Raw genomic sequence first — 25,653 nt, forward strand, 5'->3', positions numbered from 1 at the left:
TAGCCTAGCAAAAACATTTTTATGTTAACTACCTGCCTGACGGCCCATGCTGCTTGTAACAAACTAGAACAGTTAGCGCAACTTTTTTTTTTCGAACGGACGGAATATTTTTACATACTGTAATATGTTTATTAACGGGATAAGGAAGACGCAGATCTGTTCCAGAATCACTGTTTATCATATTTAATGACATAACATTGCTATAGCTTTGTAATAGGTTTTGATGAAGGTGGCATAGCTTCTCTCCTATAGGCTACTAATCGACCGTGATAATCTATTTACCAAATGGGGGTTAGGAAAACCACACGATAAATTCCGTGCATCAAAGCAGACTGGAACATTCATGTCTAGCAGTATTCATGCACGCCAGCTGTTTACTGTCTTTAAAGCACGGGGTGCGTCTGTCTAATTCTCAAACAGCAGAATGCTTAAATGCTATGTTAAGATACAAGTACACCTGGGTCAATGTATAACATTAGCTTGGGATGTTTTTACAGTAAGCATTGGTAGTTGTGAAAGCAGCTGCATATCCCTTCTCAATATCAAAATATGGAAATGCTAACATATCTTTTCTTTCTCCCTCAAGGTGCTTTGCTTAAATGTCTCAGCCCTTATCTCTCCCTAAGGATACCTCCACTGATGAAGGTAGAGTGAATTTCTCTCGCTGAGCTGTTAATGACCATTTCCAATATGCCAACAGTGAAATGGTCAAACGTACTTCACAGGTAATCTCAGATTTTCTTTTTCAATTATTTTCCCAGGTACACCATCAACTTCATCCTTCATTCATGAGGAAGAAGCTGACATTGGATTTTATGGTACGGTGGTGTTTTTGCAAATGTTCAAAATGTTCAAAACTAATGCACAGCATATATATGCAACAGCAGTATTTGCACTGTCAACATTTTTTATTTATATAAAGTGTGGGTGAATTTAAACTGTATGGCTATGCTGTGGTTTCTGTAGGCTTTGCGTGCGTTGGGTGGGTGGGGGCCTCCATGTCCATTTTGCTTGGGGCCCCCAAATTCCTTGAAACGGCCCTGGTGTGCGCGCTACACTCGGATGCACACGTGGTCTCGCATGCATGCTCTTGATTGCTCACTCTAGATTCCGGGAGATTTTATCTAATTTGCGGGCATCAGGGAGCCGCAATATGCGGGAGACTCCCGGAACTTCCGGGAGACTTGGGATGTCTGCAGTGCTGGAGACGCATCCCATTCACTTTACATGGGCTGACGTCATCCGTTGCCGAACTGAATTGTGGGTCCGCTGCGTTGCGTTTCTCCCCTCGCTCACATTGAGGAGTTCAGCTGTTGCTGCACCGACAGACGGCACCGGCCAATCAAGCCAATCGACAGACGGCACCAACCAATCAAATTACAGTCATACTTCAAGTCATTTGCATAGCTACCGTCGGGAACACCCACTGGCATGAGTTGACGGAACGCAACTGTGTGTAGGAGCCGTTAGAAAACCTAGTAATTTTATTTAAAGCTGCAGTTGCAAGTCTGACAGATTGAGGGGACTTAGCCAAAATGTTTAATGTTTACAACTCTCATGCCCCTCCCCCACTACCACCGAGCACCCTCTCATCGAGTTTGTGCTCATCAGTGCGCACCAGAGTGCACTAGACTGTGATTGACAGTCTCACTCACTCACACAGCCCTGCTCTGATTGGACCAGAAGAACCAGGAGCTGTGGATTTTTGCAAAACAAAAAAAAAAATTGTGGGTTTTTTCTAAAACCGGGTGATTTATGTTGTTCTGTCAGAGAATAGTGTCGGTTTCAGTGAATATGATCAAAAAAATCGTGCCAACTGCAGCTTTAAGTAAATAAAAATAGTCTTATGATAGCTGATTTAATACTTGGGATCCCAGGAGACTTCGAGGGGCCAGCCGCCTCTCTAGTTGGAATGCTGGTCTCTGCTGCACCAAGTGGCCAATATGCCCTGGTGCTCTCCCACTCCCGGGATTGCTGCTACCTTGGTCCAGGTGAAACCGCTCCTTGTGTACCCTGTAGGCTAGCCGCCATGCCGGATGTCATCCACTAACAGGGTCTATACAGCAAATGTGGAATCCCTCAAAGAAAGCACACTAAGACAATTGGAGTGAAAAAACACAGCAAGTCACACTTACAGTAGGCCTTACACTTACAGTAAGTTACCAAGATCTTCAGGTGTTACGTCACGATGGTTTAAGTGGTTGAATCTGGGACAGGGCTTGGGGAACAGCAGGGCAATATGGCAGGGCTGTAGTCTCTTACTGGGAGCTGAGATAAAGTACCTTACTTTGCCCATCCCCCAGCCCCCACCCCACCTCATTACCAGTGCAACACTCACCCCCACCATCACTGGATATTGCACCCCTCCCCCACATGGCTACCACGAACAACGAGGTGACAACGACCTCAGTCAACAGCCATCAGACACACAGACCCCAGATGCTGCCCCCCCCCCCCCCCTCCATCATCACTGCTGATCAGGCTATCGCACCTCTCCCCCACATGGTGACCACGAGTAGTGCGGCAACAATGACTTCAGCCAACGGCCATCAGTCTCTAGCCACACGACAACCCTCACAGAAGCACCCCTCCTCCTCCTCACCCTCCACTCCCCTCATCCCCCCCCATCATCACAGCTGATCAAGTAGGTTATCTTTTAAAAAACGTCATCCTCGTAAGGCAGCCGGGCCTGACAGACTGTGTCCAAGGCTGTTCAAGGCCTGTGCTGCTGAACTGGGGGAACCACTGAAGCACATCTTCAACTGGAGTCTACGTCTCGGACAAGTTCCAACACTGTGGAAGACATCATGTCTCACCCACGTCCCCAAGAAACCACACCCCAGTGAGCTTAATGACTTCAGGCCTGTCACTCTAACATCACATGTGATGAAAACAATGGAGCGACTGGTCTTAGGTATCCTCAGACCCCAGGTATGCCATGCACTAGACCTGTTACAGTTTGCATACCAGGAGAAAGTGGGCGTGGACAATGCCATCACTTATCTTTTACACAGGACACATTCTCACCTAGACAAGGGGAAAAGTGCTGTGAGAATCATGTTCTTTGATTTCTCAAGTGCTTTTAACACCATCCAACCCCTCAGACTGGGAGACAAGCTCTTGCAGATGGGTGTGGACGCTCACCTGGTAACCTGGATTACAGATTACCTGACCGAGCGACCACAGTTTGTCAGACTGAAGAACTGTCTCTCTGACACTGTGATCAGCAGCACCGGAGCGCCACAGGGAACTGTGCTCTCTCCAGTCCTGTTCACCCTGTACACATCTGACTTCTGCTACAACACCGAGTCATGCCACATGCAGAAGTTTTCTGATGATACTGCAATTGTGGGGTGTATCAGGGACGAGCAAGAGGAGGAGTACAGGAGCCTGGTGGAGGACTTTGTGCAATGGTGCAAACTCAATCACCTTCAACTAAACACTTCAAAGACCAAGGAGATGGTGGTGGATTTCCGTAGGTCTAAGCCCGCTCTGCTACCAGTCTCCATTGATGGGGTCAATGTGGAGGTGGTAAGCACCTACAAGTATCTGGGTCTCCACCTGGACAATAAACTGGACTGGTCAGCCAACACTGATGCACTCTACAAGAAAGGACAGAGCAGGCTGTACTTCCTGAGGAGGCTGCGGTCCTTCAATGTGTGCAGCAAGCTCCTCAGGATGTTCTACCAGTCTGTTGTGGCCAGCGCCCTCTTCTATGCAGTGGTATGCTGGGGAGGAAGCACAAAGAAGAAGGATGCTGGGCGACTTGACAGGCTGGTAAGGAAGGCTGGCTCTGTAGGGGGAGCTGAACTGGAGTGCATCACTTCAATATCTGACAAAAGGACCCTAAACAAACTGATCAACATCTTGGACAATGAATGTCATCCACTCTACAGCACTATCAAAAAGCAAAAGAGCTTGATCAGCTGGAGACTTCGCTCACTGCCATGCACAACTGAAAGGCTGAGGAAGTCATTTGTTCCTAGGGCCATTTAACTGTTCAATGCCTCACTAAAGGGAAGAGGAGAGATAGACTTCTCTGCTTAGTCTGTCTGCCTCTCCACCCTCTCCATGTTTACATGAGTACTGACTGCCCACTACTGCTTTACTACTGTTTTACTACTGTTTTACTAATGTACACAGCCTAATGTTTTCACTACTGTTTTACTGCTACACTGTTTCATGCTATATTAGCACACATGATCAATGGCTGCGGTCAGGCTTCTGCTTCAATACTGAATGAATGAATGAATGAATGGCTATAACCCTATTACCTCAACCTGTTCTTGCACTGAAATAGTTTTTTTATTTTACCTTGTCTACATTATACTTTACTCTCCTATTTGTCCATATTATTTACGCTGGTCTCTAGACCTTACTCTTTCACTGTTGGACTAATGTTGGACTACTTTTTGCACCTTCACCATGACACTCACTCTCTTGAGCACCTTGCCATGCACACATAACTAAAGGACTATGGTTGGACTACTTTTTGCACCTTCACCATGACACTCACTCCCTTTAGCACCTTACCAGTCCCGGCCCTGTCACTACAAGCGTCTTATGCTTGATCACCCTCAAGCACATTGGACTTTCTTAATTTAATTTATATAGTGTACTTAGTATTTAGTTTTGTTAGTTTTCTTATCTTTCTTATCTTCTACTGTCTTTATTGTACAGTGGAGTTTAGTTATGTTTATACTTATACTTATGTTTACCATTTCTGCTGTAAGTGCATGTTGTGTGTGATGTCTGTATGCTACTGAGACCCTTGAATTTCCCCTTGGGGATCAATAAAGTATCTATCTATCTATCTATCTATCTATTTATCTATCTACCTCTGAAGTTCGCCTACAAAAAAGAACCAAACAGCCATCTTTGCCTATATAAGGAGATCCGGTTGTTAATTGAAGCTAACTACCTATGGCAAGTTGCATTGCAAGTTAGCTCTGGGGTAGCAAAAATCTAAGTGTGCCGCCTTCACGTACCGGAGATCACAGTATCCACTCGAAAGCAGTGGATACTGGCACTCGAAGACGCATATCGCCTCCCATGGCCGAAACTGGTATTATGACACCTGTGGCTGTGGCTAGTAATTTAGCATGCTAATTCAGGTTGATGTCTCTGCAGCACTATACCTTGTCATTTTTTTAATGACGTAATCACCCTTATTTCTTCTCATTCTTTTGATGTGTGTAGCTCATTTTTTGGATATTTTTACCTCAATTCTTACACATGCCACCTTTAAAGAAGCCCTATGCAGCCGTGGCCCACTGGTTAGCACTCTGGACTTGTAACCGGAGGGTTGCCGGTTCAAGCCCTGACCAGTGGGCCACGGCTGAAGTTCCCTTGAGCAAGGCACCTAACCCCTCACTGCTCCCCGAGCGCCACCGTTGTAGCAGGCAGCTCACTGCGCCGGGATTAGTGTGTGCTTCACCTCACTGTGTGTTCACTGTGTGCTGTTTGTGTTTCACTAATTCACCGATTGGGTTAAATGCAGAGACCAAATTTCCCTCACGGGATCAAAAAAGTATATATACATATACTATGCAACAATTTTAGCAAAAATTACCTTAATTATGCAGGTTGAGAGTCGTTCTGATGGTTCTACAACACTTTTTGGGTCGTTTGGTGGGTGCTTCGTCTCCCCCTAGTGCTTCTCCGCGGAAAAAATGAATATGCAACTTTCTGGTCACGGTCCGAACAAATCCGGATGTGACTCAGCGGAAGTATCCAATCGCGCCTCGAAAATGTAGTCAGATTGTAGTTTCTAAGAAGACTGCAAAACGGACTCCGACTTGGCTTTGTTGCTGTAAGTAGCCTACCCTTGGGTGAACTTTGTTTTTGTAATGTGGTTTGATAGTCTCTTGAACAATGTGTTTGTTCGACCGTTTTTATTGTGAGCCCTGTGTGTTTAGCTTGGTTTCTTGATGGCTAGCTCGCTAGCTAGTGGGGGTTTAGCGTAGCAGTCACTTGCTACCGAAGCTGCAGGGGGAGCTATGTCGTGAAAAATGCGAGCCCAAATCAGGCGAAAACCCAGAAACAGCAAAGGAATAACCAGACCTGCATAGGGCTTCTTTAACAGGTGCGATAATTCAAAATCCCCATGTTATTTTCCCATAGGAAAAATCGCCAGATACCGGATGTCAAAGATGGCAGCTTTTTTGTAGGCGAACTTCAGAGGTCTATACCGGAACTAAGATTCCGGATGTAGGTACATAATATACTTTACTGTTTATGGATAATACAGCGGGGAAAACTTTTCTTTTACAGTCTATGGAAAAAATAAAAGATGACCCTGGACACACCAGCTGACATGACTGGTTTAAATGTCCTTTCTAGTCATTAAAATGAACATGATGACTGACAAAATAAATTACTATGTTTATTAAAACCATTGTAGGCAGACATTTAACAAGTCATCATTATATCACATCAATTAAGTTTTTTCTGTAGGCTAGGCTACTCTACAATGGTCATTTTACAGGCTCATTTAAGATTTTGAAGGCAAATATAGGCACTGGCATATTTCTGTGAGGGCCATTTACATGTTGACAAATGTTGATAATAATATTAATAGATCTGGTGAAAATAAGCGATTTATTTCAACATAGCATCGCCCCATAGGGTTTCACTGTAGAATCATCTGACGGTCGTAATTTGGCACTCGTGATTTGAGTTGTCTGAACTCTATACGGCTCTCGACTGCCTTGTCCTATGCTGCCATCTTGTGGTCAATCAGTTTTTGTGCAAATAAGGGAAGTGGTATGGATGTCTACCAGGAACCTCATAAATGTCTCGGATGGTGGGGATTGCAAACTGAATTTGTATCATGAGTGAAGAGGTGGTAGGAATGTCCAGTCACTAATAGGGTGGAAAGAACCTTGTCAAGACATGTATGTGGTCTATTGCATATGGTCATTTATTGGGAACAATGCAACTAAAACATACAAAGTCATGACAAATGTATCTACTGACACATACTAGTACAAATCTATTATTCACTGGCGAAAACAGACACCAAAGAGGATAAATGATCACCTTGAGTACTGGGTGTACGGTACACTAATTTGTAAAGAGAAAGGCAACCTTGAGCCTTTGAGAACCGATAAACGAACATGGTATTATTTTACAAGGTTTTTTTGTGTGTGTATATATATAGCTGTTAAGGAATAGTTCTAAGCTAAAATGTTACTCCCTGACATTTTAACAATAATTGTGAAGTTATACAGTTAAACGATAGATCACAGTTAAAATAGCTGTAAAATGAGTCAAGCCGTGATATAGTCATTTCAAGTTTTACAAAACCTGAGGAATTGCTTGCATATATTATGTTTCCCTATAAAAAGTAGATTTCAGGACTTCTACAAACAAAGCCGATTGACTTCACCTTCTCATAAATGACTATTTATGAAAAGGCACATAATTTCAACCATAAAGCAGAAATTGGTCCTGCCTAACTGCCTTTTTACATTTTTATACAAAAAATAGAGCCACTTTCAATTGTTGGAACCCAAAGAATACATATTGTACCTGTATTCATACAGTACTTTACACATTTATATCATATTTGTATTTACAGTATAACTGTAGAGCACTCGGTTCTGTTAGAACACATACTCAAGTCTGAACCTGTTCTAGGTCTGGCTTGATGTTCTGCAGTTAGTCGTGTCATATTAAAAAGCAAAGCCCGTCCTTAACACTCTAAACAGAATTCAGCCAGCGACTCCAAGGAGTCTCAGATTAAAGTGCCTCCATCTGTGGCCAGCAGAGGGCAGTATGATCTTGCCGCTTCCCCAGTGTGGCCACAGTCATTGCAGTGAAGTATCTGTCCTGCACACAGGTCATCTCTTCCCGTGTGAGTGTATATATATACACACACAAGATTAACAGGGCAACATCCCCATCTCAAATGGAAAAAGGCAACATAAAATGTAGCAAAGGTCTGGAGGAAGGTTGCAGCTGGTTTTAGACAACAGAAATAAAAAATGTGCGAACAAATGTGAGACTACATTTCATTAAACAGCTGATAAAATCTGTATATCTGGGAGCTCATAGTTGCACTGTATATCCAGTCTTTGCTTTTGATTTACATAACTTGGTCAGAAAATACTGATGGTGACACGCCCTTAAGCACGAGGAAATGAACTGTTCAACTACAGGACTTTTGTCTTTATGTTTTCACTCGTTATAACGTCAATCGTGTTTAACATTACAAAAAGAAATAAAATCATCTCAGGACTAACTTGAAGGAAAGTTTCTGGTCTGACTGTAAATGTGCCTTTCAAGGAATTGCCAACATGGCTTTTCCGACTAACAGAGAATCAAATAAATATGTATACAAGGCAGTAATGTGAGGGCATCTCACTGAGCAATGTGCTAACAATGGAAATGCCCACATTAGTTTCCTGATATTTACTAGTAAAGGAGTGAATATCTGTTTTCAGCATTCTGAGACAAAAAGGTTGTTTGCCACTGTGCAGTGTTTTGTGTGCACTTAGTCTAATCATGATCAAAATTGTAGTGTATGGGATGGGGTTTTTTTTCTTTTCGTTTTTAACTTGTTAATTTTGGATTAATGTCACATTTGAGAGGCCTTTTTCAACACTAACTGAAATGTCTGTCAACTATGTACATTTGGTTTGTATCTGTCCCATTTGACAGACACACTCTCCTGTTTGTGCGGACATGCATGTTGTCTCTTGTCTGCAATGGACATAGTCCTATCAGTCCTTCATTTTAGCAGTACAGTCAAACGCTGTCCATCCATGCAGAGAGAAAAATAAAAATGTTATTCACTACGGCGTAGTTTAGCACACCAGTGTGTACCTGCATGTTCCAAACAGTCTCTGAGCATCTGAATTGAAAAAAAATATATCCCTCATCATGCCTTACATACTCGTTTCACAAGGGGGTGTCAATGGACCCTCCCCAGCAAGAAGATGGTTCTCTGCCTTCTGTCCACTCTGATTGGTGTCAGCCAGGCTCTCCATCCCTCCAGCCCCCCCACCCACACCGGGAGCACAGTTCGGTGAGGTGGGCTTCGGGGAGGCCGGAGACGCTGTCTTGTCAACGTGGTTCTTCCCTTTGTAGCCCTCGGTGGATGGGCCTAAGCCTGGCGAGCTCTCGGCCCCGTCGCCCCCGAAGCTTCGTCCCGGGGAGTGTGGGCTGTGCCGCGGGGAGCTGCTGCTTAGGAGCGGCGGCGACAGCGGGACGTCCTCCTCGGTCACTACCAGGTGCAGGTTAGAGGAACCCTCCTCGGGCGACTCGGTGAAGTTCACCTTGAGCCCTTTGGTCTTCACCTGGCTGGCAGCTCGCATGGAGCTGCGCACGCTCTCGGTGTCGTCCCGTGGGCTGGGGGTGGGAGCGGCCATGTCTTCTGGGTTGCACGGCACAAACTCGTAGAGGCCCTCCTTGATGATGGGTGGCTGCTGCTGCTGCTGCCGGGCCTTCTCAGCCGCCCGCTTCTCAATAGCGGAGATCTTGGTCAGGTCAAGGGGCGGCGGGGCACGCGGGTGCCTCAGCTGGGCCTGCAGCGCGCTCTTCTCCGCCTCACTCATGTCGGTGGTGCAGCTGGTGAAGCTGTCTATGCTGGAGATGCTCTTGATGTCAGTGATGGGCCTCTCCATCGTGGGCTGCCCCTGGACCACCTTCATCTCCATGGACTCCTCTTTGCCAGCCAGCCCCACCGATGGCTCACGGAGGTGAGGGCCGGGGCCAGCGCCAGTGCCCGGACCCGTCATCTGGTTGTACATCTGCTCCAGCTTGCGGGCATTCAGCCGCTGCGGGCTCCGGTGCGGAGACCCCAGCTGGGCGACCTCCACGTACTTGGTGTCGGAGCTGTCCGAGGTCGGGCGCTTCTGGTAACCCCAGCGGCTCGGAGAGAGGTGGTTGTCAACGGGCTTCTCCTCCTTTTGGTCCACGATGACGTCTATGAGTTCCATGCTGCGCGCAAACGTGTCCTTCAGGTTCATGGACACGATGCTGCCATTCCTCTTGGCCCTCTCCAGGGCCTCCCTGCGCTTGATGGCCTTCTCCTGCCTCTTCTGCTCCTTGTAGAACTCTGAGAAGTTGTTGACGATGATGGGGATGGGCAGAGCGATCACCAACACCCCAGCGATGCAGCACAGTCCACCCACTATTTTACCCAGCAGGGTTTGCGGATAGATGTCGCCATAGCCGACCGTGGTCATGGTAATGGTAGCCCACCAGAAGGAGGCTGGGATGCTTGTGAATTTGGTGGCATCCTCGTCTTTCTCGGCAAAGAACACCAGACTGGAGAAGATCATGATGCCCATGGCTAAGAACAAGATAAGCAGTCCCAGCTCGTTGTAGCTGCGTCTCAGCGTGAAGCCCAGGGACTGGAGCCCAGTGGAGTGTCTGGCCAGTTTGAGGATCCTCAGGATCCGCATGATGCGGAAGATCTGGACCACCCTCCGGACGTTCTGGAACTGCAGGACACTCTTGTTGGACTCGGTCAGGAAGATGGTGACAAAGTACGGCAGGATGGCTAACAGGTCGATGACGTTCAGAGGGCCCTTGAAGAACTTCCATTTGTTCGGGGAGGAGAGGAAGCGCAGCAGGTACTCCATGGTGAACCAGGCGATGCACACTGCCTCCACCTGGGCAAGGTAGGGGTTGTCATTGGACTGTCCAAACTCGTCAATCACTTGTAACTCTGGCAGGGTATTCAGGGAGAGTGCAATCGTTGACAGGATGATGAAGAGGATGGATAGAAAGGCCACGAACTGTAGGAACAGACAGAGGAGAGAGAACACATAAGAATAAGGTGCTACTAACTCACTCCTAGCACAGAGTGCAAAATTCATCTTTTGTACATTTAATATGCACCGCTAATTGTATGCTTTAATTGAAAAGCATTTGCGTACTACCAATACACATATTGCAACATGATGACATGATTCTTTTCTCCACAAGATATTCTTAGATACTGTTTGCGACTAGATCAATTGAGTGCCTGTTGGTTTATTGGTTTGATCTTTGTGTCTGATGTCTGGGGACACTTTGGAATCCAGAGAAGAGTTTGCCTGTGCCTTCAGTCTACACTAACAAGACATAGCAGGACAACCTTGGATACCTCTGAGGTGGGCATGCGGCATGCTTGTGATGTTAGATTATCAGTGCATGAAAAAGATAGCATGTAGCACACAGAAAATTATAGCATTGCTTGTGATGCCATGTTAGATTAGCAGTGCATGAAAAAGATAGCATGTAGCACACAGCAAATAACATGTCTGTGTGGGGTATGTAAATGAACAGTCCGTCTAAGAATGCTCTGTGTATTTGGAAACTCAAAAAAGAAAATCGGACAACTCTCCAGGCTCCTGTGTCTTATGCGATTCAGCGGTGTAAATCCTGATTAAATCAGATGTCAAGAACAGACTCAAAGCCAAAACTGCACATTGTTGGTCCAACAATTCGCCACAATTCAGACATTAAGGCTGATGACTCCAAAAATAGCCGCACAGCAGCTGTGCTCTATGGTGTGTCAGTAGAAAAGAACATATTAATTGCACACTGTAGTATTCTGCTCCAAAATTACTCATCCCTCTGTCCATGACCTCAGTGTTCTTGACCGGCACGGCAGCGCAGCTCTGCTGCTCCCATCCGCAGAAAACTGACCTGCGCCACAGAGCTACCTTATCGATTGTGTACACATCTCATCACAGATACCACCAGCGATAAGCAATGCCAAGCACATATCGATTAACTACTTTGTTAGTTTATAGAGTGGATGCATATGGAGGTTATCCACTCAAGTCTTTTTCTGTTATCAAATAATCCTGCACAGATAGGGTTTCCTCCTTTGATATTAAGTTTCACACCACCAAAATGATGGCTGTGATTAAACCACTCCAAGGGGAAGTCATCAGTATCTTAAATCTACATGAAAACAAAAACAAAATAGGCAGTGATCAAAGTCAAAGTTACTTTATTAGTCTTCCCAGGGAGAAATGATCAGGTTCAGTGTCAAAATTTAGGACAAGGGAGTTTGTCTTTTACAGTCTGTATGCAGATGAAAATGTCACCTACGTTTGAACTGGCATCAGATCTATTTCCATTTTGTATACCGGTAAGCCTAGTGATGCTCAAGTTTCAACGTTGTACTAACACCTGTGGCAACTTTCTATCCGTTTCATTGACTCATCCATCCGTATTTTCTTCTCTTTGCTCTGCAACCAATCATCTGCTCACGTCCTACCTCCCCCTCCCCCTCCCCGTATCTCTATTTCCATCTCTCTGTACACCTCTAATATTACAGACAACATCCCCATACAGGAAGCAACAACTGAGTCGCCGTCTTCTGATTAAGTGGTTCCACTATGCTGCACAATGTGATTTTTTCCCAGAGTTATTGCTTATTAGATATAATACCATATGGGGGGCTGGTGAGGAGCAGGGTCATAAAATGGTGGAAATGACAGAGGGTAATGTTCCCTTTCATTATGAAAAAGGTGAATGGGCTGAAATATGCCACACACTGATAATCAGAAGCCATGAGAGAAATGCTAAATAAAAACTTTTCTCCATAATGGAGCCAGCAATAGTCCAAGTGAAAGGTATGACCTTCTGAGTGCAAATGTCTGACCAGAAATGCATATCAGATGGTTTGATGATTTTTTTTTTAGGCCAATGTAAAAATATCCAAGAATGTTTAGACACATGCACTGATTGCCCACTGTATGAGTTATAATCAAGATAGAATAGGGAATAGTAACAAAGAATATATACTGGAAGGCACATCATATGTAAAACAAATAGAAAGTACAAAATATACAGAATGAAATAGATAAAATATTATGACCACCTCACCATAAACTATATATTAAAAACTTAATTATTATCTTTATTATTCTTTTAAAATGTAACTGAATTAATGAACTGCTTTCAAAATACTGCAATTATGATATAAAGATTATAAATTCAGACAAAGACAAAGATTCAAAATGATGACATGATTAAAATTCCTTGATGGGATATCTATGACCTTCCTCTGAAAATGAATGATTTCACTTGAAGTGCTGATATTCCAGTGAAAGAAATATTACACTGCTCATCAATGGCTATGCTGTGTCATCATTTCAATATCAATATCAAGTTTGCCTGTTCTAAAAAATGTCAGCTATTTAATATTGAAGCACACATGGAAAAAGGTATCAAATTATTTGTTGATTCTTCCTGCCAGAGAAGCAAAGTGAGGGACAATGAGTAACCACTTCTAACCTTTCTATATCCTTGCTATAGTTAGAACCTAAATCCTATTACAATTATCCTGAAGTGTCCTCGCACAGTGCAGACAGTATGCTCTCACTAACTAAGACTTCTGCACATTTAGTTCGGAGGAATATTCACCGGCTAACCTAATGCATTTTACAGAAAGAGATATGACTTCATGTATTCTTATCTTTCTTTTGTACTCTTTGCCATACCATGAGCCTGTTAGGGTTTTAAACTCAGGGACACTGGACAGAGGGCAAGAGGTAACATAGGTCGATGTGGCCACGTGATTGGCTCATGGGAAGAAGCATCTGCCAGCTCTTCAGAGAAAGCCTAGTGAAATGCCAATCTCCAGGACAGAATAGTCCATGGAAGGACAAAAGAACAATTTTAGCGACCTTGCATTACATGAGTGGAGATTCACACATTTCCATCTTTAATCTCCATCTTTAAACAGCAATAGTAGAGACAACGTGACTGTGGTAAATTAACCTTTATTGACAGTGGAAGAAAAAAAAAGTTTCAAATGAGTTTTTGAAATTCAAATGAGTTTTTCAAAGCAGATTACTATTGCCGGTCAGTTCATTACGAGGCAACTGAACCCACAGGTCACTTTTGAGCACTTTGAGGATTCACCACCTACTCCTTCTGTTTATCATGTGAGAATTTACCCAGTCTCTTCAGTAGACCTGCTTGCAAATGAGCTCTCCGTCTCTCTTTCGAAGGCACTCGGTGAGAGAGAGGCCTCTCTGCCACATTTGGTAGTGGCCTGTGCCACCGTGCATGACGCAAAGAGAAAGGATAAAGACCTGGCTCTGAATAGCCTTCATGACAGCCACGTTGTGACGCAGGGATTGTCCCCACTGTTGCCCTGGAAAGAGGTGACGTGTTCAGTGGGTGGGCGCAGACCACAGCCCTGGCGAGTCTACTTCCGGTGAACCTCTGATGAAGGTCACCTGCGGTGCACGTAAGGACACTGTGCCCTTCCTGACCAGCTAGATCGTAACATACTCTATAAATGTTTCCATCCCAACTTCCAACTTTGATATTCATTGTATTGTAATGTATACAAAATGTTAAACTGAATGAATCTAATTGGTATATGTAACCTACCCCCCCCCCCCCCCAAAAAAAAAAACCACGTTTTAACTACAAAACACAATCAAAACAACAACAAAAACCATGTAAAGGTGTTCCTTCATGTTGCCTTCTTTTTTAAGGACATACAAAGTTGAAAAGGATATCTCACTCAAAGGACACTAGTAATTCCTTAACCTTTACTGGACTCATTAATCAGTGGCTCTAGCCCTGCAGTGTTCTCAAGGAAGCGTCCACGTCCACATATAAAACAGGTCTACTTCACATCGCTCTTTTCTACAGCACTCTCTTACACCCAGGTCCTTCCTTTGCTTTTTTTCTGAGAAGAAAGGAAAGTTGGAAGGAGGTGATGGAATGAGCATGGATTAGCTTTCTGTCCTTAGCGTGGGATCTGTGCAAACGTGATTACATGAGCGGTGATCTTCACACAGGCTGAGTGGCCTGTGCATGTGGACCAGGCTGGGCCAAGGAGAGGGAGAGGGGGGTGGGGTACAGGAGATCATCCAAGCCTAACCATGACTTAACCTCTAGCCTCACCTACCAAGAGCTGTCTCTCTGTGTGGCAACGCAGTCAGAGAGTTACTTAACCTGGATACAGTCTGATGTTCCAACCCAATCCAGGTTTTCTATCTGAAAGGGGTTCACTGAACGCATGCAATATCATGCATATCATGCTATGTTGATAATCACTGAAACACTGAAAATAGTCATGTCCTGTCAATTCAGGTGAATCTTAAAAGACTGACTCCTATCTTCAGAGCTTTTTATCATGTGCTCTGTTTGTACAAGCCTCGGAAGTTCTTGAGGAGACTTAAACTGAATCATGGATAGGGGACATCTGGACTGACTGGTTTGGGACACAGCCTCCTTCGCCTCGCCTTGCTGTGTGTCTCTCTGTGTGACCTGAACTCCACTGCAGTCCTTGAAACATCTGGCCAAGGGGAGGCGAGCAGATTAATTGAAAGATCCCACTGATCCCACCCTCTCCTCCTCCACTGGGATCCACACAACCTGCCACTTTCTGTACTGCACAACATAACAATGACTCAGAGGGAAAAAAAGAAGAAAAAAAACACAAAAACATTTGACTCGGAAAAGAATAGCTTATGGAGGGCAATCTGGCAGAACAGAGGGATTTGATCTCTAATCTGCGCTAGGAGCTTTGATTTAAAAAAGGACGAGACATAAACACGTGAGGCCATGTGTGAGAAGGGCAAGTACGTCTTTGAGAAAACCTGCTTTTAAAATGAAAAGCAAACGCAAAACCACACATCAAACTGCAGTACAGTTTCACACTGTACAGAGCTGCACAGCCAGTACAGATTACACATGCTGGCCACAAAAGGACACATTCAGTACACAGGGAGGTCCCAGCTCAACTCCAGGACCAGGGACAGCACCCATGCTGCTGTATTCATGTGACTAGTGCATTGTGGGATTCTATGCACACACCTGAATGTTGCGCAACACACACAATCTACTGAGATGTAAGTCACATTCTACAGGACCAAAAAAAGAAGTTGGTCCATGGTGTATTTTGTTCTGTCAACAGAATGCATGCGGGCCTCATGGGGCCTGCGTTTTGAGGGCATCCGAGAGGAGTGTCTGTCTCCTGGTCTGCAGTGAGAGCTGGCACGAGGGGAGAGTGAAGGTTGAATTATTTCTGGTGAACACTGTTTCTGCCCAGGGAAGAGGAAGAAGCTCAGCCAGGAAACCCAAGAATGTCTTGATCAATATCGGCCGGGTATTTATGGAAGGGTGACACGGGATCCATTTGATTTTTTTTTTGTGCAAGTGTACGGGTATGTGTGTGTTTTTTTTATAGGACCGATTTATTTAGACCTAAGCCACCGCATTTGTCAAGAAGCTTGTGCTGAGTAAGGAGCACTTTGGGCAGTGATGTTCCAATGCCTCCCCCACACCCACATTCCCACCTTGTTCTGTCAGGACGGCTGCGTTGGATAAAATTCAAGATTGAGTGAGAGAGAGAGCACAGAGAGAGAGAGAAAGAGAAAGAAATGAAGGCAACAGAGCGAACGGAACTGTATCGTTGCCACCAGTGTGGCGGCTGCTGGTGGTGCGAGTCATGGGGTGGCGCCCCGCACGGCGTGTGTCAGAGTGGGGGCGGACACAGGAAGAGAAAGGGCTGCTGATTACAGTCATTAGTCAACACAGTCGCTGACAACCGCTGCCAAATACCAGGCCTGCCTCCGAGGCTGCTGGGTAAAAGCAACATGTGATAAGTGTGCCGCGCTCATAGCCTTACCCTCGGCCGCCCCACACAAGTGCCGGGTGTGGGCAACCCCTAGTTAACCACAGTGTATAGCCAATCTGTGTGTCGCAGTGCTACTGTCTATTTTTGGCAACGTGAGCCTGAGCATCTGGGATCTCAACAAACAACACACACCCTAGGTCCCCCCATCAGCTCGCTAGCAAGAGTAAATAAGAGTGAATTTTTAGGGTACATTATTTCAGCTGGAGAGCACAGAGTAAGGTTAGGTTGGGTAGCATGCGCTACAGGAGTTAATAGCATGCCATGTGTTGTCATGTCACATTAATAGCATATGACTCCCTACTCCCGCATGTAAATCTTATTAGCATATCACAGCTCTTAAATGGTTTTTGGCAGAGGGCTATGCGATGACTGAGAGTAAAGCACAGAGTGAGTAGAGTGAAGATGGCCCCCACAGCTGCAGCCCAGGGACACTACACTCCCTCCCCGCTGGGCACTTCCTAGGAGCTCAGAATCCCTGGCACACCACCTCAAGACCAGAGATTGATCAGAAACACAACACAACAGCCTGAACTCACACACACACACACACCACTCTCACTGAGGGGAAAAAGAGAACACTGGAGGAGAACGCTTGAGGAGTGGGTGTTTCATTTTGCTGATTGATAATTTCATGATTGTAGTAGTATGGCATTAATAACAATGTTAAAGTTGACTGTTGTATTTCTGAATGAACATATTATCTCATTTAAAGCGTTGTCCCAAATCTGGAAATATACACTTACTCAAGCACATCACTCAATCTAATCCTTATTTCCAACTTATACACAACAGGAGAGAGGCATCTATAAAGAAGAAACACGTTTTATCATTTAATATCATGTCAGTGCCATCGTATTAACTTAAGTGTTTTCAAACATGAATTAAATGTGGGATTTTTCTTTCAGTGGGAGTTCCTTCATTTGAACAGGAGTCCCTTCATTTCATCTGGTCAGAACTAAGCAGCGTAAGAGGCTTACATGTTTTATTGTCCTGTCATTGGCAGTGGCTGCCTTCTGTGAAACTGAAATGGAAGTCTACAGAGTCCAAACACCTGTATACGAATATGAGTGTGCGTGTGTAAAATCACAACCATGCAACGGCTTACAAGTTCATTGTAGATTTGTCTACCCAATACACTACCCTGTCTGTTGCTGTTTTTGGCAAAGTTCCAGTTTGTCTAATGTCATTCTATTGTTCTCTGTGAAAGCCATAAGCACTGCTCATGGTAAGCCCTTGATTGTGGCATGATGAGGGGAATCATCACCAGTATCTGAAGCCCTTGTCATTTCTGCTTGAGTACGTCCTAGGAAAATATTTCCTTTAAAACACTTCTTTTTTCCCATCAGTAATGGCAAACACAATGCCCAACACAAAACGTATCAGCTTTTTAGATGGTTAATCCAAAGTGCTTACAACCAGACATAATACCAGACATGATAATCAGACATTCCACATACATAGAGAGATAGAGAGAGAGAGAGAGAGAGAGAGAGAGAGAGACTTCCAGACACTTACATACCCTTTCTCATATCACCTAGCTATATGATTTAGATGTCTATAAAAAAAGAACCCAAAGGGTGTGGTTTCCAGAGTATAATTTTAATGGAATCAATTTAATTCAGTCTCCCTATAAATCTAGAGGAAAAGTAGTAATTACTTGAAAGGTTTAACCTGCGGTTATAGAAAAGTGGAGGAGCAACTTCACATGCTGAATGCTAAAACATGTCAGGTGGTAGGCACTCCGGGTAGGAATATACAGGGCACTCAGAAGTGAGGTAAGTGGCTATTGATTTTGGTGATTTTTTGAACTGACCATTAGGTGAGGTCTTAATTCACTGACACCCTTTTGAACGTTGGCAAATTGTGTGGGCCATAACCACACATACAACAGCACCATCTGGTAAATGTTCTTCAATGGGGTCCCTCCCATGCTTGACATAGATCAGAAAAGCCACTTGACAGTGAGGAACAGATGTGAGCTGCCAGCTTTTCACTCTGTCATCACTGTGACAGGATGGAGGAAGTGAAAAAAGCACACCCACCCAGCAGCCACATACCTACACACATGCCGCCTCCGCTGCAATCTAACCACACATCACATATTCACAACACAGCTTGTGCTTACAGAATCTGACAATGGAATACAAAAAACAGACCTCCATGCCTCTCCATCTCTTCAAAATACCTCCTGTGTCATACATCTCTGACTACATCTTTGTAAAAAACAAAAAAGGATATGCTGGTGGCTGCTCTTCTACTAGTCCTGACCAGGGCCATCTCATCTCATCAAACAAAGGTGTGTGTGTGTGTGAGAGAGAGAAAGAGTGCTGCAGTTCACCATCACAGGTTACTTCATTTTTAATCACCTCCGTTCACAATCTTGTTAGTCTCAGAGGGCAACACCATAAATCCTGTTATCCAGAATGTTTTTTCTCTCTCCGGAGAGAGAGCTGCCACTATCCTGATCGTCCGTCTCCCCCTCACACCTAGAGCATCGCCGGCGCCGTGAGCGAGTGCGGGGATATGATGAAGTGTGGGGACGCCGCTCCTCTGCCTAATGCCGGTTAAGACGGCAGTAAGAGATTGATGCCCCCCCGCTTTGGTTAATAAGATTGTGTCGACCCCTAGAAGTGCTTTGAAAGGCGTCCGCCCTCGCCTTTACTGTTGAACCCTCGGGCCCCCTCTGAGTGATAGCAAAGGAGCGCTGCCAGAATGCACTGACTGATCGCACAAGCATGCCCCCCCACACACACACACACACACACACGGAAATGCATGCATCACACACAATTTAGGAGGTGGCATTAATGTTTACACTGCCACAAGGACTCTGAAGTACTTCACACCTGAAGCTTCATAGTTTAAACAGTTTCTGACTACATTTTACTGGTTAATCCACCATTGCAGATGCATTTCGATTTTGCTTGTTAGACTGAGAATGATTACAGGCCATAACTGAGACTAATTTGTGTGTGACTAGCTGCCTTCACCCAACTGAAACTCACTAACAGTCTTCTCTGTCAGGCTGCATGTGGCTAAAAACTTAAGAGGCTGTTGAAGACAATATCAGTAGATAACAATATATTTCATAATAAACTAGTTGATGATAAAAGTGAACAGTAGCCTTCACAGCTGAGCATTTCAAACATCTCAAATGAATTGATTGTATATACAATACAGCCTTGCAAATCAAAAGAGAATCCTACAAGAACAGCTAACAGCAATGCCAGACTGGTATTCACAGTCTCTACAGGCCTGCTTTCTGTATGTCATCAGCCCACACTCAACATCCATGTAGTCAGCTATTTTAGCCAGTCTTTTGCCCCAGACAACTAAAGCATTTATACAGATCAGTTCTAAATGATTCCTCAACAGATATCACCACAGTAGTCCCATCAGGTTTGAGTGCTATTTTAAAAATGAACGATCATCCATCTCTCCAACAGAGAAAATATGACAGACATTTTGACAGGAGGTAATGGAAACCCTCTCCATTAAGCAGAAGAAAAAGATGGTTTCGTGCAATTAATATTCACAGTGGCACCAGCCACCAATCACACATGAACACGCACTACACTGGCGGGGGACAAATTATTTAGGCACACACGTTCAGAATAGCTGTCACATACTGGTTCTGTAAAAGTTGAAGAGAGGGGATTAGGCTGTTGTCCACTAATGACTTCAAGTATGTAAAGTGTAAGGTGTTATTAATATATGAATGTGGTGAGGGCCTACACATACAGGCAAGGAGAGGCAAAATGTATGCACTCATAAGTGTAAGTGTTGGGTGGGGGTGTCTGGACATAGCAATGGTGCTTATGTCTTGCAATTCGACCAAATGACCACAATGTTCAATGGGTTCCAAAACAATGTCTACATACAAAAAATTACATCTTAAGTTATTTGGCGAACTTTTTAATCACTAAAATATTGACAAATACTAACAAAAAAAAGGAAAACCTTCACATAATCTTTAACATAGGTTAATCTCATTTCCTACTGATTCAGGCTTCACACAAACACACACCAGGCCCAGTGACTCAGTCCCGTCTTTAGAGGTGTCGGCACCTTCACTGAGGATGGATTAAGACCAACATGGTCCCAATGTCATGACTTTTTCTGAGCCTCCAACCTGCAGAGTACCTCCCAAAGCACAGGGTGGAGCCCTCTGCCTAGACTCAAAATCAGCATGGTAAAACCCATGTATCATAAAGACCTGTCACAGGGTGTGAATGTTCGCTCCTGATTGCCAACAAAATCGGATCACTTTCAATGATATCAGTCAATCAAGTCTGTCAGGGGGGAAAAAAGACCTTCAAATGCAAAAGGGACATACATCTTGTAATGTGGCCATTCAGTTTATTAGATAAGCATGCTTGGGCACTTGGGGTCAAAATCACCATTCCCCTAAATGAGGTTCAGCTAACACTGAACAAATTTTCATACACAAACACACCACTGTCTGTGACAGTAAAAGCACAGTAGGCTATGCCACTGTAGGCTGTGTCCATACTATTTGAGGAGGTGCTAAAGATGCCACAGATCTCTACTTTAAGGTCTGAATGTTAAAGATAAGAGGGCCGTTGAGGACACTAGTTAAGCAGCTAAAACTCACGTTCAGAGTGCCAACTCACAAACTGTGAGCTTGTGAGAGGGTAAACTTGACACCACTTTGTCTCATGTATGACCACATGTATTGCAGAGCCCTGGAGTAATTACTTGTACAAGGTACAGTGAAACAAAGGAGGACTCGCCCAGTATCTCCAAACTGTGACCCCAATTAAGGCTGTGCATCATTTACTGTTATAAGAATGCTTTTAGTCACATTATTATATTACATATCATATGTCTTAACAACAATAAAATACTGTGCCTTCAACATGACTACTTGAACCACAAACCCCTCTCCTCCTCTCCAAAAAATTCTCAGAATCGAATCAGTAGAAGGAACTGGGCTAAAGAGCACTCCATGTACACGTTGGGTCTTAAGTGGCATCTTAAAAGAGAAAACCTCCTCAAGTGCGCTCCCGGTCCCCTGCTTAGCGGCTCGGCCACCCATGTGACCTGATGGAACACCGCGGGCATAAGCCAGACGGGCCTGGGCCCTCCCATGAGGTCTATTTGTAGGAGCAGACTCGGTAAAGCACCAAAGGAGATTAAGTCTTATTCCATCCCCCTCTTCCTCCCTCCCTCCCCTCACTGCTGTATGAGGATTCCACTGAACTGGACAGTACAGTACCTGTGCTGAGACAAAGTCTGTAAAAATAACATGAAACTTGTCCAACAAGGGCCACTGGGAAGAACTGAAATTAGATGAAGATGTAAATCTATAAATGGAAGCATGAAATTATGACTTCTAAATAGAAAGAAATGTTCTCTTCTTATAAACTAAATTTGCAATGATCAAAAATGATTTGATTTGTCTAAAAGAATTTTGATTCATACGTGAAATTCTTTAAGGTAATGGTGAGATTGAGATTTTTTCATATCCAATATATAATCTACAGTGTGTAGTATCTTTATCACAACTGAAGGGATTAAACCGCAGTCATTAGGCATTAAATGCCTTGTTAACACACAAACCTGTCTCAGTATCAGGTGATGGCCAATGACTAGGAACAGCACGAGGACTCCCCATATCCTCAAATGCTTTTGTCACCTAGAGCTTTTGGGCAAGCTTCACATGTGACTTGTCTAGATGGGCTTTCCTGCTGATGACGCCTCAATGTAAAGTAACATAAAAGCAAAAGCTTTTATGTTAAACAAAATCGTACACCAACACCTCATGCACACAAAAGCAAAATGATCATGAACTTCCTATGAATATGAAAACTTGTGTCTGAACCTCCAGCTTCCTCGGCAGTAAGAGCAGTGATGGAGAGGGGAAGCGGGAGTAGGAGAGGAGGTGAAAAGAGAGAGAGAGGAGGTGGAGGAGGGAGGGCAGGGAGGACAGAGGTGGGCAAGAGATGGAGAGAGAAAGAGGAGAAGGCTGAATGGATGCATTGTCATTGTGCTGACTCACACATATGATTGACTGCCAACAGCACTAGATGGCACCGAGTCAAGTCACCTCTCACAAACCTGGACGTATAGACCAAGAGCTGTACCTGACGGATCTCATTTCGTCTGTTTACACCAAGGTGTCACTGTTGGACAAACTCCGGACTCCAGGTTCTAATTTTTCCTCTGACTGACAAAGGGGAGGGGGGGGGGGGTTGTGACATAGCCTGAACACAGCCTAATATTTAGTTTCTTTTACAGGCCTCAGACTTGCCTCTTATCCAAAGAACTCAATCCAAAGAAAAGTAATGTTGTTACCTGGAGATGCTACTGGCTGCTTTACTTGCCTCAAAACAATGGCACAAACAATCATCGCTATTTACTGACTTTTCTATTCAGAAGATATCTGTACTTCCAATGACTTTGTTTTCACAATGAAAACTGTGAAAGTATGAAGCAAAAGCAGCAGAGAAACAAATGCTAAGCGCACATGACAGCCGTTTCTAATGGCCCATTTGACTGCTTTCCTTGACCGTATTCCAGGAAGTAGGCAGTGAGTGCCGCTGGGACTGCTCACTGACTGTGCACGGGGCATGGAAGGCAGCTGAGCTGCTGTAAAAAGCCTCTCAGCCCCCCAGATTGCCTCCATTAGCTCAGCAGCCCAATGTGTTGATAAACACAGCAGTCAGATTACTCCCATGACAAATTTCTCCAAAAGAAATTCACCGTCCTGGGGTGATCACTATGACAATATATGAAGAGAAATGCTTTTCACTTTCTGGCTTTTTGTGTGCTGCAACCCTCAAACTTTTCATGATGTGTATTCCTATATTATCGCAGATGTGCTGGAGGTCAACTGAAGGAGAGTATTTTTTTTTATGCTGCAGGAAAACATCTTAGGTGGCCGGCCTGTAATATTTCCTCATATAGAATACAAATAAATCACCACAACCCTGACAACGATGTAAATGAGAGCTACGCTATTGTATCCAAACACTCACTGAAATAAACTGATCCTACACTACTGTGCCAAGACCCCAGAGTGTCTCTCTCTTAGAGTGATTGCAAACTCTAAATGGTTTCATGCCAAAGTGCCAATACCTCATTCATGGTTTGGCAGTAAAAATATACTTAAAGCAAGAGGACATTATCTAATATGTCAGGTTTAACAACCCCCATGTACAAATAGAGACAGTTGATTTACCTGAACACCTTTTGAATACAAGAGTGTTTTCTGCTTTTTTTCTAGTTTCTCTTGTTCTCTGCAATATCCTTTTATGGGTTTTAGGGGAAAAGAAAGACATAAACATTTGAGCAACTCTTGGCCAGCCTCTCTGTTTCTGTAGTAACCGGTTTGTGGCAGGTGAAGAAGAAGCTGAGGAAACATTCTTCAACCCCGACATAAGACAAACAGAGGAGTCATCTGAATAACTTCTCACCAAAAACAACACTGTTATAAACTCATCTCATCTCATAACTCTCATGTTATATGCGCTCTGACAGGATCTGCTTATGTCACTGACGTCTATATACTGTGTTGGAATGCTGAGGGGTAAAAGCTCACCTTAGCAGCCAAAGAAGAGCTGGGTTTCTCCAGCAAGTCCCATAGCTTCTGTCTCTTGTCTGGGCAGCAGCCGTTGTCCACCTCCTCGCCCTCCTTCTGCCGCAGGCTCTCGGCCTCTCTCCGCAGCTCCTCGTTCATCTGCTCCTTCTTCTGGTGGTAGCGGGCCTGGCAGCACGACTCCAGGTAGATCTCGTCGATGCCCCAGTAGTCGAGCTCCTGGCCGAAGGACAGGGCACACATCTCCTCCATCATGTGCAGCTTCCCTGTCCTGTAAAAGTTCAAGATGGAAGAGAAGGCACCAGGGTGCCTGTCGAAGAAGTACTCGTTCTCGTTGAGGCAGTAGTCATCGCAGATCTCCAGTAAGGTCTCATGGGTGTTGCAGTCTCTGAGTTTGCCCAGACGGGTGCGCGGGAGCCTGTCCAAGGTCCGCCACAGGACCTCGTGCGTCAGGCCCCCTACGTTGATACGGACTCTTCTGGATCTGGCTTTGATCCGTATGATGTCTATGGGCTCGGGCGGCAGTGACCCAGCTGGCCGTGCAGGGTTTTTGGGGACTCCAAACCCACTTCTTTCACCCATGACTAATGCTGTACAAACACTAGACTAGCCAAGATGCTGTGAAATCACTGGACCCCCAACCCGGATAATTTGTAGGCCCAGTGAATGGCTAACTATGGTGGATCCAGTTTAAACCAGTCCCTCCATGCCTGCAACTGAGAAAGGAAAAAGAGAGAAAGAATAGTAGGATCTGACAAAGCATTCATGATGGCAGGCAGAGTCTGGATTCAATTAATGTAATTATTTTTCTTTAATATTCCCACTGTAATTAGTACTGGAATGATTTATGAGCCTACTACTTGTAGTGTTACATAATCAAGTTAGAAACTAATGGGTATAATAGATATACAACATAACAGTGAATGGCAATCACATTCACTGGCAAGTGTTCTGCATGATATTGTCTGGACCCTTGTATCCTTGTTGATTAAAGGGTCTTCATTTTGAACCATTGCATTTCTACGGGTTCAGGGGGTGAGTGAAAAGACTGACGTATGGCCCAGAAACGCACAATAACTTAGTCTAGTAGCGGACTACGCATATAAAATGTGTCCATAACCAAGACAGGATCTTTTTTTTTTTTTACAAAAGCACGGACTGGGAAGTACAGCCCAGGCAGCTCTCAGCTTTAAAGACAAGTGACCGTAATGCGATTGAGTATTTAGGAATGTCTTGGCCATAAATCCTGGTAGGCCTGAATGTTTAGCTGGCGTCTTTCCTGCTCATAAAAGACTTCGGCACAGCTAGCCAGCCAGCCTGCCTGGCTATTTAAAACTCTCAACAAGAGAGAGGAACTATATAGGCCACGATTTCATAATGGAACACCCCAGCAATGCTGCATTCGGAACTATTACAATCCCTTTGCGCGTTTAGAGGTAGTTTCCCTTGGCGTTAATCCCCTGCCACATCCAATATATCA

General features: G+C 44.5%; 1 protein-coding gene across 1 annotated transcript; it reads right to left on the minus strand.

Annotated features, from left to right (window-relative positions):
• Nucleotides 1-6,932: 6,932 nt before the first annotated feature.
• kcnb2a (potassium voltage-gated channel subfamily B member 2a) lies at nt 6,933-24,779 on the minus strand. The gene is made up of 2 exons (XM_042071525.1): nt 24,177-24,779; nt 6,933-10,748 (listed from the first exon to the last, which is right to left on the minus strand). Exons 1-2 carry the CDS (start codon nt 24,753-24,755, stop codon nt 8,892-8,894), a joined length of 2,436 nt encoding a protein of 811 aa, XP_041927459.1. The 5' UTR covers nt 24,756-24,779; the 3' UTR covers nt 6,933-8,891.
• Nucleotides 24,780-25,653: the final 874 nt, after the last annotated feature.

This window comes from Alosa sapidissima, chromosome 1, assembly GCF_018492685.1.
Source record: "Alosa sapidissima isolate fAloSap1 chromosome 1, fAloSap1.pri, whole genome shotgun sequence".
Lineage (NCBI taxonomy): Eukaryota > Metazoa > Chordata > Actinopteri > Clupeiformes > Clupeidae > Alosa > Alosa sapidissima.

Bases quoted from the DNA above. Each gene is read 5' to 3' on its own strand.
- kcnb2a (XM_042071525.1), bottom strand. From the start codon at position 24,755: ATGGGTGAAAGAAGTGGGTTTGGAGTCCCCAAAAACCCTGCACGGCCA. The intron at 10,749-24,176 runs GTGAGCTTTTAC...CTGTTCCTACAG, and splicing joins GCTCTTCTTTGGCTGCTAAG to TTCGTGGCCTTTCTATCCAT.